The 18,936-nt window shown below is 39.0% G+C and overlaps 1 protein-coding gene across 2 annotated transcripts in view; it reads right to left on the bottom strand.

Moving 5' to 3' along the window:
- The window catches only part of LOC126457369 (uncharacterized), a 335,229-nt gene that overhangs the window by 96,073 nt on the left and 220,220 nt on the right, over nucleotides 1-18,936 (bottom strand). For both annotated transcript variants that reach the window (XM_050093612.1, XM_050093613.1), the window contains exon 12: nucleotides 7,871-8,008. In XM_050093612.1, coding sequence (XP_049949569.1) covers nucleotides 7,871-8,008 — 138 coding nt within the window. The remainder of the gene's footprint in view (nucleotides 1-7,870; nucleotides 8,009-18,936) is intronic.

Here is an 18,936-nt window from a genome sequence, read left to right as displayed (position 1 = left end):
GTAAGATAATGAAGGCTTCACTAGGATCATGCAGACATAATGCGGTCCTTGTATCACTTCTGCCATACACATCCAACATTTTGTATGTCATATCCTTCAGTCAACCAAACACCACGTGAGAAGCTAAACAAAGAATGCTACTGGAGTATCCTTTACAGAGACATTTATATCACAGCTGCATGGTGTATGTCTTACAATGAATTGCAAACATAAATAAATGGATTTTTATTTGTGCTTTCTGTATCTGTTATTGATATAGAAGGTGTTGAATGTAATGTTATTTTTGCCACTTTTGCAGCACAGCATTCTGAGATGCCACGGCACACAATTTGGGGATCTCTAAGTCAACCAATCACTATATTTACATGCAACATGGAACATGAAAACTGAGTGACAGCAGCTGGTCTTCACTGCCGAGTCTACATGTTGGGGCCTGAATATATTTTGCTAGCCTTTTCAAACTTCAGTTTTGTGGTAATCAGTTGTTTCACATGTATAGCATCTGAAAATCAGCTGTTTCAGTTTCTGATTTAATCAGTATGATTGCTGTATCTCTTCAGTTAAATATAAGAAATAAATAGTTTCTTGTTCAGTCTAATATTTCTGCTTTCTCTTTTGCCACACAAAAAGTCACTAAGACCAGATTTGTTGACATTTTTAAACGCCAGTAGGACCCTGAAAATGCAAGTACAATTCAAATACTATAGACCATTTACATGGTAGTGAATATCAATTGTGGAATAGCAAAATCACCAACCAGAATCACAATTTCAATATTGATACTGGGAGTCTTCACATGACCAATCAGAAGCAATTCTGAGAAATCAGTTTATGGAAACAATACTTGGGAGCACCATGTAACTCTTATGGCAGACAGCGTATTGCATACTCTGACTTTTGTAAAGTCACAATTTGGTATCAATGTTTCAGTCATTGAATACAAGTTTCCAGTCTTTCCCAAGCTGAAAATCACTTCAATGTTTCAAGCAGCAGTGGGTTGTCAATGTGCTTTCTTACTGACAATAAACTGTAAGTATTTACCAGTGATGGCATTCAGAGCACTATGGTGATGCAGTTTCCCCAGTCATACACTAGCTGATGGTCATTTCCTTTTTCAGTTTAACTTGTTACACTCATCTTATAATTTTCAGTCTCCCTTTTTTTAAAAAAAAAACTTCTGTGGAACACACATTCCATGAACATAATATTTGTTCTTCCAGTGAAATGTTTTATTGTGATGAGGTAAGTAGCGATATTGGCATCGCAGTGCATCATATTAACAATCATTTTGTTTCCTTCAAAGGCACTCTTCTGGAAAAATCTTTTAAGAACGAACATTTTGTTCTTTCTCAGCAGTATGTGGTCTCTGCATTTCTGGTAGCATATCAGAAGTTTCTCACTCAATAAGAATTTGTCTTACTTTGATATCAACATCACCTATTGGGATTTACTGCCATTCATCAGTTTCCCTTACTCTTTAACAGAGGTCTTCTCCCTGCACATCAGACTTAGATAGTGGTGCATGAACAAAAATGATTTTCATGGAGTATCTTTTGTCTATTTTTAGATCAAGCGAAATCATGACCTGTGTATTGAAATCTTGTGAAACAATTTGAAATTAAACATCGTCAGCTCATTCTACATCCCAGATGTTTATTCTTCATGGTGTGATCCACAGAGCACAATGATTGGAAGTGTGTGTGTGTGTGTGTGTGTGTGGTGCTTTTTTTTGGGGGGGGGGGAGGGAGGGGGTTGCCTTTTGCAGTCTTCAATTGAACTTTGGGGGGGGGGGGGGGGGTGCCTTTTGCAGTCTTCAATTGAACAAAAATGATTTTCATGGAGTATCTTTTGTCTATTTTTAGATCAAGCGAAATCATGACCTGTGTATTGAAATCTTGTGAAACAATTTGAAATTAAACATCGTCAGCTCATTCTACATCCCAGATGTTTATTCTTCATGGTGTGATCCACAGAGCACAATGATTGGAAGTGTGTGTGTGTGTGTGTGTGTGTGTGTCTGTGTGTGTGTGTGTGTGTGTGTGTGTGTGTGTGTGTGTGTGTGTGTGTGTGGTGCTTTTTTTGGGGGGGGGGGGGGGGGGGGGGAGGGGGGGGGGTGCCTTTTGCAGTCTTCAATTGAACATTCTAGAAACTAAGCTTCGTAAAATCAGAAATTGTTCATTTCACCACACGCATTGTGTAACGAAATGAGTATATGGACAAAAAAACTGGACTCTGTGAACAATGTGTAATTCCTTGGAGCAAATGTAAATAAAAACATGTTGCGGAGTAATCATGCAGACAGCGTACTGAGTCAATTAAATAGCCGTGTTTGTCACATTAACATCTAAAGTGATACCACTGATTTACCTGTAAAAAACTATATACTGTATTATGCACACATTCTTTCAGACTATAGGTATACTATAAGTTTATGAGAGTCTGAGAAAATTTATCTACTCAAAGCTTTTACACTATTCAAACAGGTCATCCAAGCCATGGTGGGAACTAAAAGGAAACAACACTAAAAGTTTTTATTTGAAAAGCAAAATCTGATGACCTTTCCAAACATAAATACATGTGAGACCCTTATTTTCATGAAGATAAACCCACAACTTTTCAAGAACACTTCCTTTTTACATTAGTAGGATACTAAATGTAGGTTAAGTTATGTGTTACCTACCAACAAACTGCATGGAAAAACTCCACATTATACGAGTATGAAACTAATAAATAAAATCTTGAAGTGGAAATGTGACCTAAATCTAAAAATACTGAATTAGAGCTGGAAATGAACCACAAAAGAAAATGCTCTTATAAAGTTGTATATTTCTTGAGTGAATATCATGTAAAATTGTATCTGTAAGTAAACAATGGTGTAATCTGGGACAGATTAACTACAATATGAAATGGGTAATTGCTACTCACTGCATGGAGGAGGCACTGAGTGGCAGACAGGCACGCCGAAGAAAAACTACTGACTAATATCAGTTATGAAGTCCCCATGCACTAACCCTTACTGTCCAGAGATGACAGTGGCGACATCTGTGTGAGATATGCCTATGTGAGTATGTGTGCCTGCATATTTTGTCTATGTGTGACGAAGGACTTAGTCCGATAACTGATGTTATCCAGAAATTATTCTTCCATGTGCCTATCTGCCACTCAATGCCTCCTCTGGACAGGAAAACACACACACACACACACACACACACACACACACACACACACACACACACACACACACACAAAAGAAAGAACATTATACTTACACAAGCTTTTGGAGCCAGTGGCTCCTCCCGCCACACAAGGATTGATGGGGAAGGAAAAGGACTGGAGAGGTTTAGGAAAAGGAGTAGAGTTCAGAAAAGTTACCCAGAACCCTCAGTCAGGGCAGACTTACCAGTTCGGAAGAGAAGCAAAGAGTCTTTCTGCTAAGTCGCCCCTGGACTGGGGTTCTAGGTGACTTTTCTGAACTCTACCCCTTTTCCTAAATCTCTCCAGTCCTTTTCCTTCACCCCTCTTTCTTCCCCTTCAACCTTTCTGCTGGAAGGAGGGGCCACTGGCTCCAAAAGCTTGCATACACACACTTTTTTTTACTTTTTTTCATGTGGATTCTCCGTCTGCCATTTGGTGAGTAGCTTTTTTACTTATCCAATCACATTATATTGCAAAAAATTGATTATTTTCATTATTAAGTATATTCATTTTGTATCAGTAAGTACTTTTATATATTGCTGTATCGATTAATTTGACAACTATGTCTAGTGAACTATAATATGAGCTATTTGTAAATGTAATCATACATACCATAATTTTAGATTAATTTTGTTACTCTATGTATTGTCTTACAACTGAAAAATTATCAATGTCACAATCTTCGATTGTGGGAGGCATGTAACATGGCAAGGATTTTATTTGATTGAAATGGCTGATCTTATGAAGCTTGAAATTTATCTGGAGGGGGGGGGGGGGGGGGGGGACAAGAGAAAAATTTCCATTGGTATCAATGTTTAATAAAATACTCAAAAAGAACTTATAACACTGAATGAAATGAAACAGGTAATCATAAAAATGTAATTACTTCATTCAGCATATGTTGTAACATAGCGGGTTAGCTACTACAAACAGCATAGTGAACACATTATTGTGGCCAAGATAGACACAAAGCCCATGTCTACTACAGTAGTACAAGTTTATATGCCAACTAGCTCTGCAGATGATGAAGAAATTGATGAAATGTAAGATGAGATAAAAGAAATTATTCAGGTAGTGAAGGGAGACAAAAATTTAATAGTCATGGGTGACTGGAATTCGAGAGTAGGAAAAGGGAGAGAAGGAAACATGGTAGGTGAATACAGACTGGGGGTAAGAAAGAAAAGAGGAAGCCGTCTGGTAGAATTTTGCACAGAGCATAACTTAATCATAGCTAACACTTGGTTCAAGAATCATAAAAGAAGGTTGTATACCTGGAAGAATCCTGGAGATACTAAAAGGTATCAGATAGATTATATAATGGTAAGACAGAGATTTAGGAACCAAGTTTTAAATTGTAGGACATTTTCAGGGGCAGATGTGGACTCTGACCACAATCTACTGGTTATGAACTGCAGATTAAAACTAAAGAAACTGCAAAAAGGTGGGAATTTAAGGAGATGGGACCTGGATAAACTGACTAAACCAGAGGTTGTACAGAGTTTCAGGGAGAGCATAAGGGAACAACTGACAGGAATGGGGGAAAGAAATACAGTAGAAGAAGAATGGGTAACTTTGAGGGATGAAATAGTGAAGGCAGCAGAGGATCAAATACATAAAAAGACGAGGGCTAGTAGAAACCCTTGGGTAACAGAAGAAATATTGAATTTAATTGATGAAAGAAGAAAATATAAAAATGCAGTAAATGAAGCAGGCAAAAAGGAATACAAACGTCTCAAAAATGAGATCGACAGGAAATGCAAAATGGCTAAGCAGGGATGCCTAGAGGACAAATGTAAGGATGTAGAGGCTTGTCTCACTAGGGGTAAGATAGATACTGCCTATAGGAAAATTAAAGAGACCTTTGGAGAGAAGAGAACCACTTGTATGAATATCAAGAGCTCAGATGGCAACCCAGTTCTAAGCAAAGAAGGGAAGGCAGAAAGGTGGTAGTAGTATATAGAGGTTTTATACAAGGGCGATGTACTTGAGGACAATATTATGGAAATGGAAGAGGATGTAGATGAAGATGAAATGGGAGATACAATACTGCGTGAAGAGTTTGACAGAGCACTGAAAGACCTGAGTCGAAACAAGGCCCCGGGAGTAGACAACATTCCATTAGAACTACTGATGGCCTTGGGAGAGCCAGTCCTGACAAAACTCTACCATCTGGTGAGCAAGATGTATGAGACAGGTGAAATACCCTCAGACTTCAAGAAGAATATAATAATTCCAATCCTAAAGAAAGCAGGTGCTGACAGATGTGTAAATTACCGAACTATCAGTTTAATAAGTCACAGCTGCAAAATACTAACGCGAATTCTTTACAGGCGAATGGAAAAACTGGTAGAAGCGGACCTCGGGGAAGATCAGTTTGGATTCCGTAGAAATGTTGGAACACGTGAGGCAATACTAACCTTACGACTTATCTTAGAAGAAAGATTAAGAAAAGGCAAACCTACGTTTCTAGCATTTGTAAACTTAGAGAAAGCTTTTGACAATGTTGACTGGAATACTCTCTTTCACATTCTATTGGTGGCAGGGGTAAAATACAGGGAGCGAAAGGCTATTTACAATTTGTACAGAAACCAGATGGCTGTTATAAGAGTCGAGGGACATGAAAGGGAAGCAGTGGTTGGGAAGGCAGTAAGACAGGGTTGTAGCCTCTCCCCGATGTTGTTCAATCTGTATATTGAGCAAGCAGTAAAGGAAACAAAAGAAAAATTCGGAGTAGGTATTAAAATCCATGGAGAAGAAGTAAAAATTTTGAAGTTCGCCGATGACATTGTAATTCTGTCAGAGACAGCAAAGGACTTGGAAGAGCAGTTGAACGGAATGGACAGTGTCTCGAAAGGAGGATATAAGATGAACATCAACAAAAGCAAAACGAGGATAATGGAATGTAGTCAAATTAAATCGGGTGATGCTGAGGGAATTAGATTAGGAAATGAGGCACTTAAAGTAGTAAAGGAGTTTTGCTATTTAGGGAGTAAAATAACTGATGATGGTCGAAGTAGTGAGGATATAAAATGTAGACTGGCAATGGCAAGGAAAGCGTTTCTGAAGAAGAGAAATTTGTTAACATCGAGTATAGATTTAAGTGTCAGGAAGTCGTTTCTGAAAGTATTTGTATGGAATGTATCCATGTTTGGAAGTGAAACATGGACGATAACTAGTATGGACAAGAAGAGAATAGAAGCTTTCAAAATGTGGTGCTACAGAAGAATGCTGAAGATAAGGTGGGTAGATCACATAACTAATGAGGAGGTATTGAATAGGATTGGGGAGAAGAGAAGTTTGTGGCACAACTTGACTAGAAGAAGGGATCGGTTGGTAGGACATGTTTTGAGGCATCAAGGGATCACAAATTTAGCATTGGAGGGCAGCGTGGAGGGTAATAATCATAGAGGGAGACCAAGAGATGAATACACTAAGCAGATTCTGAAGGATGTAGGTTGCAGTAGGTACTGGGAGATGATGAAGCTTGCACAGGATAGAGTAGCATGGAGAGCTGCATCAAACCAGTCGCAGGACTGAAGACCACAACAACAAACAACAATGTTGTAACAAACAAATGCATGTCTTTTAGGCTATAGTTAAGTACAACACGTATGTTTGACACATGGCTAATAAGTGTTTGTCATCACATTAGTGATCGTAAAATAAAGGAAGTAATTAAAATGAAAGAGAGAAGTAATGAGCTGAAAAACACTTTTCTTTTACTTTTATACTGTGTATTAAATATGTAACCTATAATCAGTAAGTCCCAAAAACTGATGAAAGTTTATTAGATGTTTCAAATTTAACATATTATTCAGTATTTAGTTATCAGTCTCTTGATTGTAAAATTAGTTTTATTAAAAATTATTTTGTTTAAAGAAATAGAATGAAATTACAATGTCTACCAAGCACCTGCTGCAAATAAATTCTACACAGGAAACAAGGAAAATTTTATGTATTGTTCCATCCGGGAATTTACATTACTGCTGCACAAATAAAAGTTGTTTGTATTAATGCTGAAATCATCTTTTCTCCATTCTGAAAGAACAATTTTCTTTTTCTTAAATATTTTCTTCGAAAAATTGCTAATGACAGAAAGTTTCATATTCTAGAACACAGTTTTAATTAAAAGGGATTTGCATAGCCAATACTGTATTCCTGTAACCATAATTTTCTCATTCCTAAAATTGAGTACTATTGTCAAAAATTAGTGTTCTAATTGTAAAGTTATTATAATTAAAAAGTTTCTGTTTCTCAAAAATTCTTGCAGGAAATGTAAAATTATAAATATGGCAAATTGCATCTCACTCTGTGTTTTGATTTTGTCCTGGGAACATACTATGTCTTTATTTGAGGATGTTTGTTATTTTGTTTCATTTCTGTGTAGAAGAGTTGTAAACAGGTGTTCTGATGTTACTAAATGGCGGAAAAGGCAAAGAAATGTATTTCAATCATTATATGACAAACTCTACTTTTGGACAACGAGGTGGAAGGAAGAATGCAAGATAAATAAAACATAGTTTGTGAGGAATTATTTCTTCCAAAACTTGATTATGTGGTGGATGAAGGGTGGGTATTTATACCTAAAATGCACATTACTATGTTTAATTTTGTTGCATTCTGAGTGGGAAGGACTATAAGCTGTAATTAATAAATGGCAAACACACAATCATACCTCCTCCACAGCTATGCATACTGGTGCATCAAAATTTCCTCTATTGAATACTGTTATGGGCAAATGTTTTGTACAGTTCTCTGGAAGCATCCCAAAATCCATTCGTGTTTCTGATATGTCATTGACAGTAATCTGTATCTGTACAAATGAAACCAAAAAACTTAATAAAGCACTATTTTCCTACATCCATCATACAAAAATAAACATAATAAAAGGATTGATAACAATTGAAAAACTGTATCATGGTTTTTTAAGCTTACTTCAATGTTTTATGTTTGGTTGCAGACTTTTTTATGTTTCTGATTACCTAGTGTATTCTAGAACAGTGACATGCTATAGTGATAGTACAAAGTTTACAATTTACAAAGCATACTTCATTAATAATGCAATTGACATGTACACTAATAAAACAGGCTCATTACTCTAGAATATAACAGACTGTATTTATATGTAGCCTATTCATGTCATCATCTACATCTACAGATACTCTGCAAACCACCATGAGGTACATGACAGAGGGTACAGCCCACATTACCAGTTATGAGCGTTTCTTCCCATCCTACTCACATATGGAGGGCAGGAAGAATGATTGAATGCCTCTGTGCATGCCGTAATTATTCTAATCTTATCCTCATGATCCCTGTGTGAGTGATGCACAGGGGATTTTAGTATATTCCTACCATCACCATTTAAAGAAAGTTCTTGAAAATTTGTCAATAGACTTTCTCATGATAGTTTATGTCTATCTTCAAGAGTCCTCCTGTTCAGATCCTTCAGTATCTCTGGGCCTCTCTCCCACGGATCAAACAAACCTGTCATCTTCATGCTGTCCTTCTCTGTACACATTCAACATCCTGTTAGTCCTATTTGGTGGGGGTCCTACATTCTTGTCCAGTATTTAGAACAAGTTACACGAATGATTAGTAAGCAATCTCCTTTGTAGGTTCATTGCACTTCACCAATATTTTGCCAATAAACCATAGCCTATAACCTGCTTCACCCACAACTGAGTCTAACTGATCACTCAATTTCATATCCCTACAAAGTGTTAACCCAGGTATTTAGGATATTAAGATTTTGTTTTGTTTTGTGAAGGGCACAATTTTATGTTTCTGAAGATTTAAAGCAAGTTGCCAGTCTTTGCACCACTTTGAAATCTTATTGAGATCTGCTTGAATATTTATGCAGCTTCTTACACATAGTATTTCATTATAGATAACTTCATCATCTGTAAAAAGTCTGAGGTTACCATTAATTTTGTCTGCAAGGACATAAAGTACAACATGAACAGTGAGGGTACCAATGCACTTCCCTGGGGCACACCTGAAGTTACTTCTACATCTGACAATGTACTCTCCATCCAAAATAACATCTGTATCCTCCCTATCAAACAGTCCTCAATCCAGTCACTATTTTCACTTCATTCCCCTCATGATCGTCACCTGAGAATAAGCACCAGTGTGGCACTGAGTCAAATGCTTTTCGGAAATAAAGAAATACTGCATGTACCTGCCTGCCTTGATCCAAAGCTTTCTGTATGTCAAGTGCAAAAAGCACAAGTTCAGTTTCACATGATCAATGTTTTTGAAATGCATTCTGGTTGCCACTGAGGAGGTCATTCTGTTCAAGGTACCATATTATGTTTGAGCTCAGAAGATGTTTGAAGATCCTACAACAAATCAATGTCAAGGACATTGGATGGTAGTTTTGCAGATCACTCCTACTACCCTTCTTGTTGATGGGTGTGACCTGTGCTGTTTTTTTTCCGAGAAATGAGCATGGTTTGCCTGTTTGAGGGATCTGTAATACGTTATAGTTACAAGAAGGGCTAACTCAGCTGCACATTCAGTACAGAATCTGACGAGGCTTGAATTGTGCCCTATAGATTGTTTCAACTTCCCAACACCACTGGTGCTAATACTTGCTTCATTCATCTTTTCAGCGGTACCTGATTAAATTGGAGTAATTCTCCTGGGTTTTCCTTGGTAAATGAACATTAGAAAACCGAGTAAAGCATTTCAGGTTTTACTTTGCTACCGTCAATTTCAGTTCATGTCTCACTCGCTAGGGACTGGGCACAAACTTCGGTGCCACTAACAGCACTCGCATATGACCAGAATCTCTTTGGGTTTTGTGAAATATCATTTGACAATATTCTCCTATGATTGTCATTAAACGCATCACGCATTGCTCTCTTGACAGCCAAACGCATTTCATTAAGCATCTCTTTATCTATAGCCCTACACTTTGTTTTATACCTACTAATGCAGTAACCTCTGTTTCTTGAAAGGTTGTTTACAGTGGCTGTATACAATGGAGGTTCCCTCCCACTATGAACTGTTTTACTTGGTACAGATCTATCGATTACATGGTCAATTATTGTTTAAACTTTAATCACAGTTCCTCTACATGCTCCTGCCCTGTCATGAAAGTTTTAAGTTCCTCATAGAGATATGAACTACTGCCTTTTTATCTAGTTTACTAAACATATAAATCTTTCTGCTTGGTTCAGTTGTCCTTTCTACTTTGGTAAGCACTGTTGCCACAACCGTATCATGGTCACTGATACCAATTTCAATATGGATATCCCAAAAGAGGTCTGGTCTATTTGTTGCCATTATATCCAACATATTTCCATAATGAGTGGGGTTCCTAGCTATCTGTTCTAGGTAGTTTTCTGAGAAGGCATTTAGTAACGTTTCACAGGATGTTTTATCAAGGCCACTACTAACAAAAATGTAATTTTTCCAATTAATTGTTGGATGATTGAAGTCTCCACGAATGATTAAAGTATGATTGGGGAACTTACGTACAAGTGAACTGAGGTTTTCTCTAAAGTTATCAATTACATCAGGAGATGAGTCTGGTGGACAGTAGAAGGATCCAATTATTCTATGTCCACCTTGATACTGAGTTTTTCCCAAAAAGTCCCACATGCAACTTCAATTTCTATCACAGTGGATTTCAGTCCTGTCTACTATGACAAATACACCATCTCCACTTCCCCATTTGCGTATCCTTTTGATATACACAATTTCGTAAAAACCTCACTGCTATCAGTTTCAGGTTTCAACTAGCTTTTTGCAGCTAGTGTTATGTGAGCTTCACTGCTTTTCACGAACACTATGAACTTTGCACTATGTATATATATATATATATATATATATCAAAGATGATGTGACTTACCATACGAAAGCAGTGGCAGGTCGATGGAAACACAAGCAGACACATACATACACACAAAATTCAAGCTTTCGCAACAAACTGTTGCCTCATCAGGAAAGAGAGAAAGACGAAAGGAAGTGGGTTTTAAGGGAGAGGGTAAGGAGTCATTCCAATCCCGGGAGCGGAAAGACTTACCTTAGGGGGAAAAAAGGATGGGTATACACTCGCACACACACACACACATATCCATCCACACATATACAGCAGACACAAGCAGACATATATATATATATATGGAAACATTCCACGTGGGAAAAACATATCTAAAAACAAAGATGATATAACTTACCAAACGAAAGCGTTGACATGTTGATAGACACACAAACACACACACAAAATTCAAGCTTTCGTAACCAACAGTTGCTTCATCAGGAAAGAGGGAAGGAGAGGGAAAGACGGAAGGATGTGGGTTTTAAGGGAGAGGGTAAGGAGTCATTCCAATCCCAGCAGCGGAAAGACTTACCTTAGGGGGAAAAAAGGACAGGTATACACTGGCGCGCGCACGCGCCCAGACACACACACACACACACACACACACACACACACACACACACACACACACATATATACAGACACAAGCAGACATTTGTAAAGACAAAGAGTTTGAGCAGAGATGTCAGTCGAGGCGGAAGCACAGAGGCAAAGATGATGTTGAGTGACAGGTGAGGTATGAGTGGCGGCAACTTGAAATTAGGGGAGGTTGAGGCCTGGTGGGTAATGGGAAGAGAGGATATACTGAATGGCAAGTTCCCATCTCTGGAGTTCTGATAGGTTGGTGTTAGTGGGAAGTATCCAGATAACCCGGATGGTGTAACACTGTGCCAAGATGTGCTAGCCATGCACCAAGTCATGTTTAGCCACAGGGTGATCCTCATTACCAACAAACACTGTCTGCCTGTGTCCATTCATGTGAATGGACAGTTTGTTGCTGGTCATTTCCACATAGAAAGCTTCACAGTGTAGGCAGGTCAGTTGGTAAATCATGTGGGTGCTTTCACACGTGGCTCTGCCTTTCATCGTGTACATCTTCCGGGTTACAGGACTGGAGTAGGTGGTGGTGGGAGGGTGCATGGGACAGGTTTCTCACTGCGGGCGGTTACAAGGGTAGGAGCCAGAGGATAGGGAAGGTGGTTTGGGGATTTCATAGGGATGAACCAAGAGGTTACGAAGGTTAGGTGGACGGCGGAAAGACACTCTTGGTGGAGTGGGGAGGATTTCATGAAGGATGGAGCTCATTTCAGGGCAGGATTTGAGGAAGTCTTATCCCTGCTGGAGAGCCACATTCAGAGTCTGATCCAGTCCCGGAAAGTATCCTGTCACAAGTGGGGCACTTTTGGGGTTCTTCTGTGGGAGGTTCTGGGTTTGAGGGGATGAGGAAATGGCTCTGGTAATTTGCCTCTGTACCAGGTCGGGAAGGTAGTTGCGGGATGCAAAAGCTGTTTTCAGGTTGTTGGTGTAATGGTTCAGGGATTCCGGGCTGGAGCACATTCGTTTGCCATGAAGACCTAGGCTGTATGGAAGGGACCGTTTGATGTGGAGTGGGTGGCAGCTGTCATAATGGAGGTACTGTTGCTTGTTGGTGGGTTTGATGTGGACGGATGTGTGGAGCTGGCCTTGGACCCACATCCGTCCACATCAAACCCACCAACAAGCAACAGTACCTCCATTATGACAGCTGCCACCCATTCCACATCAAACAGTCCCTTCCCTACAGCCTAGGTCGTCTTTAAGAGAGATGGTAAACCCACATCCTTTCGTGTTTCTCTCTCCTTCCCTCTTTCCTGATGCAGCAATTGTGGGTTGCGAAAGCTTGAATTTTGTGTGTGTGTGTGTTTGATAGTGTGACTATCAACATCAACACTTTCGTTTGGTAAGTTACATCATCTTTGTTATTAGATATATTTTTCCCACGTGGAATGTTTCCCTGAGAGAGAGAGAGAGAGAGAGAGAGAGAGAGAGAGAGAGAGACACACACACACACACACACACACACACACAGTCAGCTACCTGAGTAGCAGCCTCTAATTTGTAGTGCACACCTGATCCATGTAGGGGGACCCTATGGTTCTCAACCATGTGGCACAAGTCCACAAAGTCACACCCTAGCTTGCCACAGAACCTTCGAAGTCTCTGGTTCAGTCCTTCCACTTGACTCAGAATCAAGGGGCTATGATCATTTCTGGGGACAATGCTGCAAATTGTGAACTGTATTGAAACACTGTGCACAACGCTAGTTTCATCAACCTTCTCTGCCAGTCACTGGCATGACCCAAGTATGACCTCAGAAGCCAGATGACATGCATTATTTGTTCCAATGTGCACCACAATCTGCAGCTGCTTGCATGCTGTTCCTCAATGACTACTGGGATAGCTTCCTCGACATATTGAAAGAGGCCCCCAAGCATACACTCCCAGTGCATCTGGTGTCCTTTCCTGTCACTTTCACTGTCATACACAAAGCAAAATTTCTATTAAGACACCACAAAAACCTGTGTTAAATATTACCTCTTTCCTACAATGTTTTGAGGTTAATTACAGTTGTTAGCAAACTCAAAAACAGAGTTAATTTACAATTAATGCAGATAATTTATAGGGCTACTTCTCTTCAAGGGAAAACTAGGTTTAACAACTGATATAGTAACTAAATCACAAATGCCGATTTACTACAAATTTCTCACAGATTATGCAAATGAAAATAAATGGTAGCTTCCAAAAATTCTGAAAAATGCATGTTTATTTGTGTTGATATACAGTGAAATTCGGGGTTGATTTATTCTTTGGCAGAACCATGAACCATAAATGCTGATTTGCTATGAAATAAGTTATGTATCCAAAACACTCATACCAGTAACTTACGAAAATATCAATTCAGAAGCATCTGAAAATTCTTAAAAATAGCCTCCCTCTCATAATTGTACAACGAAATTAGAGAGCAATTGTTTTGGAGGAGGACAGGTCTACTGATCTCAAAAATATTAGAGGAGTGCAATTAAGTTTAATCCTGTAACTGTCAGTAACAGTATGAGTTTATCATGGCACTCGCGAATGTTTGAAATTTCCCATTATATCACAATACAAACGAGTATTGATACAATCAATAAAAGATTATGCAGAAGTGACGTGAAAAATAAAATACATGAATCTAGATCTTCAAATCGACAATGAATCTTGTACAAGCAGTCTCATACAAATGAAAGTTCCAAAGTCACCTTGTATATACAAATAAATGTGCGTATTTCACAGATTTTTCACTTAACTGTTTCTGTGCCCGCTTCTATACATCACTGGTATGTCGAAGAACACTGTAGCACGAGTTTATCTCCATCAAATGGCCAAAATGTGCAGCACCAAAACAGCAGATCTTCTGCCTGTTTCGGCTAACAGTGCATCATCCTCTGTATGTCATGATAAAAAAGAAGAAGAAGAATAAGAAGAAGAAAAGGACTGGTGACTTTTGTTTTGTGGGTATTAAGCCACAGTCCAAGGCAAAATCTGCCCTTCGCTTTGTCTTCCAATGCTAGGGACAGCATCCGGGACTACAACAACTCGGAAAGCAGTTCCAATCTCAAACAATCTCAGCACACCCTACACTTTATACATATCTACACAACAGCCAATTCATGACAGACAGCTGCTGATTGCAGAGAGGCATCAGCGTATGTTATCGAGCTTGTTGTGATGAAGAGCTGTTCGTTTTATTTACGACTAAGGCCCAAAATTGTGAACAGCAATACTTTGAGTATGAGCTTGATCATTTGAGAAACGGCTACTGTGAAGAGAGATAAATAGAGTACTACACTCTAAAATATCTGGCACTGCTAATGAAAAGTACCAATTAAATAGAAAGTTTCCCTCTCATTTGTAAAAAGCTATCACAGATGTCATCAACAGAACACTCAGACACAGTACTGACACAGTGTTTAAACCGACAAGAAAGTTGTGTGAATATTTAAACACATCAAAGGATCTATGCATGCCATTTAACACAGCATGAATACATAACATTCCTTGCACTGTTGTCAAGTAAACACAGGAACTATGAAAAGAAGCATTAACACCAGTCTTAAGGTGTAAGCACAACACTGATAAATCTGTAGTAACAAGTCAAGCCCTGGGACCTGAGAACCAACAAATTTGTTTCTCTGGTACTATGGTTTTATCAAGATCTAATCATTATTATGCTAGGGTGTACAGAGGGGCCGTAGAAATTCAAAATACAAAAGTAACTTTACCAGAAAAGGAGGAGGATGAAATTAGACAAGTTGTGGCCCTTGGTATTAAATACAACAAACAGCACCAAGTCTTCCACAGTGCCATCTTAGGCTGGTATTACACTATCATATTTCTTTGTCAAAGATTTGATCAAATATTCATCAAATTTCTTTGACAAAAATATTTGACATGGCACTAAAAAGGGGTATTTCATTGTCATCATGTTTTTTGTCAAAGTTCAAGATGGCTGGCAACAACTTCTTGTTATGCACAGTTGCATGTACCACACTAGCACTGTGTGCGCATTTGGAAGAGAAGTGGGAGAAAAAAAAGAAACCTACCTGGGTGAAGCCATGGGTTTTACAAAGAAACAATAAAAGCATTCAACAAAATTTATTACGCAAGCTTCTAGTGGAGGACACAAGTTGTACATTTCAGTATTTGCTCAGTGAAGTGTCTCGTCATATCACAAAGCACAATACTCACGTAAGAACTGCTATAGCTGCAGAAGACAGACTCACAGTAAAATTCAGATTCCTTGCTACAGGAGAGAGTTACTCTAGCTTGTAGTACAGCACTCTAATGCCACAGTGTCCATTGCCCACTAAGTAAAATAATACCTGAAACTTGTGAAGCTTTATAAAGCACTAGGGGACCAGTATCTGAAAGTAAATAAATGTTCAATGCACTTTATGTGCATTAGGAACTATTTTATTGTAGATCAAAGTAGTAATTACATTTTGTGTCCCACAACTTCCAAATTAATAGAAATGTATGACGCTAATGAGCCGCTTTACAATGTGGGGCATCCTGAGTACAAAAATATAATACGCGCGCACATGCGCACGCATGCATGCGCACGCACACATGCATGCACGCACACACATGCACGCACACACATGCACGCACACACATGCACACGCACAAGCACGCATGCATGCATTCTTTTGCTTTCTCGTGAGAATAGCTGGAGTGGAGGTCATTAATTTTCTTTTTTATATCGTCCGCTGTATCTCAGTATCTCAAGGCTAATGACCTCCGCATTTTTTTGGGTGTCTTACGTTGTAAAGTGCCTCATCAGCTTCATACATTTCTATTAATTTTTTAGTTGATGGCACATACAAATTAAGCTTCACACCCATGTTTACAAACACACTACTGGTGACAGAACACTGCAGCGATGCTAGCGCTCGAAGTGGTAACATTTCACATGGCAGTGAACAGAAGACAAGCAACTTTTATGATCAAATATTCCACAAGGCCCCAGATTTGATCATATTTATTTGATGACAGGCGAGGTTTGACAAAGTTCCCTATTACACTATCAAATTTCTATGACAAATATTTGACGAATATTTATGTCAAAGAAATCTGATATTTGACATATCAACTTTGACACCCCCCCTCCCCCACATGAACCATGGACCTTGTCGTTGGTGGGGCAATTTGCGTGCCTCAGCAATACAGATAGCAGTACAGTGGGTGCAATCACAGAGGAGGGGTATCTGTTGAGAGGCCAGACAAAGGTGTGATTCCTGAAGAGGGGCAGCAGCCTTTTCAGTAAATGCAGGGGCAACAGTCTGGACGATTGACCGAACTGGTCTTGTAACACTAACCAAAATGGCCTTGCTATGCTGCTACTGCAAATGGCTGAAAGCAAGGGGAAACTACAGCCATAAATTTTCCCGAGGGCATGCAGCCTTACTGTATGGTTAAATGATGATGGCGTCCTCTTGGGTAAAATATTCTGGAGGTAAAATAGTCCCCCATTCGGATCTCCGGGCGGGGACTACTGAGGAGGATGTTGTCATCAGGAGAAAGAAAACTGGCATTCTACGGATCGGAGCGTAGAATGTCAGATCCCATAATAGGGCAGGTAGGTTACAAAATTTAAAAAGGGAAATGGATAGGTTAAAGTTAGATATAGTGGGAATTAGTGAAGTTCGGTGGCAGGACGAACAAGACTTCTGGTCAGGTCACTACAGGGTTATAAACACAAAATCAATAGGGGTAATGCAGGAGTAGGTTTAATAATGAATAGGAAAATAGGAATGCGGGTAAACTACTACAAACAGCATAGTGAACACATTATAGTGGCCAAGATAGATACGAAGCCCACGTCTACCACAGTAGTACAAGTTTATTTGCCAACTAGCTCTGCAGATGATGAAGAAATTGATGAAATGTAAGATGAGATAAAAGAAATTATTCAGGTAGTGAAGGGAGACGAAAATTTAATAGTCATGGGTGACTGGAATTCGAGAGTAGGAAAAGGGAGAGAAGGAAACATGGTAGGTGAATACAGACTGGGGGTAAGAAAGGAAAGAGGAAGCCGTCTGGTAGAATTTTGCACAGAGCATAACTTAATCATAGCTAACACTTGGTTCAAGAATCATAAAAGAAGGTTGTACACGTGAAAGAAGCCTGGAGATACTAGAAAGTATCAGACAGATTATATAATGGTAAGACAGAGATTTAGGTACCAGGTTTTAAATTTTAAGACATTTCCAGGGGCAGATGTGGACTCTGACCACAATCTATTGGATATGAACAGTAGATTAAAACAAAAGAAACTGGAAAAAGGTGGGAATTTGAGGAGACGGAACCTGGATAAATTGAAAGAACTAGAGGTTGTAGAGAGCTTCAGGGAGAGCATTAGGGAACGATTGACAAGAATAGGGGAATGAAACACAGCAGAAGAAGAATGCGTTGCTTTGAGAGATGAAATAGTGAAGGTAGCAGAGGATCAAGTAGATAAAAAGACGAGAGCTAGTAGAAATCCTTGGGTAACAGAAGAAATATTGAATTTAATTGATGAAAGGAGAAAATATAAAAATGCAGTAAATGAAGCAGGCAAAAAGGAATACAAACGTCTCAAAAATGAGATCGACAGGAAGTGCAAACTGGCTAAGCAGGGATGCCTAGAGGACAAATGTAAGGATGTAGAGGCTTATCTCACTAGGGTGTAAGATAGATACTGCCTACAGAAATATGAAAGAGACCTTCGGAGAAAAGAAAACCACTTTTATGAATATCAAGAGCTCAGATGGAAACCCAGTTCTAAGCAAAGAAGGGAAAGCAAAAAGGTGGAAGGAGTATATAGAGGGTCTATACAAGGGCAATGTACTTGAGGACAATTTTATGGAAATGGAAGAGGATTTAGACGACGATTAAATGGGGGATAAGACACTGTGTGAAGAGTTCGGCAGAGTACTGAAAGACCCGAGTCGAAACAAGGCCCCGGGAGTAGACAACATTCCATTAGAACTACTGACAGCCTTGGGAGAGCCAGACCTGACAAAACTCTCCCATTTGGTGAGCAAGGTATATGAGACATGTGAAATATCCTAATACTTCAAGAAGAATATAATAATTCCAATCCCAAAGAAAGCAGGTGTTGACAAATGTGAAAATTACCGAACTATCAGTTTAATAATTCACAGCTGAAAAATACTAACACGAATTCTTTACATACGAATTTGTCTTGTGACAGCCAGAGTGAGAGCACCAGCAGCAGCGAGTACTGTTTGTATAAAGCGTTTATTTTGCATTTTGTTTACGACCTTCCACTATGGAAGGGATTCTATTTGTGTTTATCTACTCTGCATAGTAACTAACAGTTCTTGATA

The sequence above is a fragment of the Schistocerca serialis genome, chromosome 2 (genome assembly GCF_023864345.2).
Source record: "Schistocerca serialis cubense isolate TAMUIC-IGC-003099 chromosome 2, iqSchSeri2.2, whole genome shotgun sequence".
Classification (NCBI taxonomy): domain Eukaryota; kingdom Metazoa; phylum Arthropoda; class Insecta; order Orthoptera; family Acrididae; genus Schistocerca; species Schistocerca serialis.
This window is presented reverse-complemented; position numbering and strand designations above follow the sequence as displayed.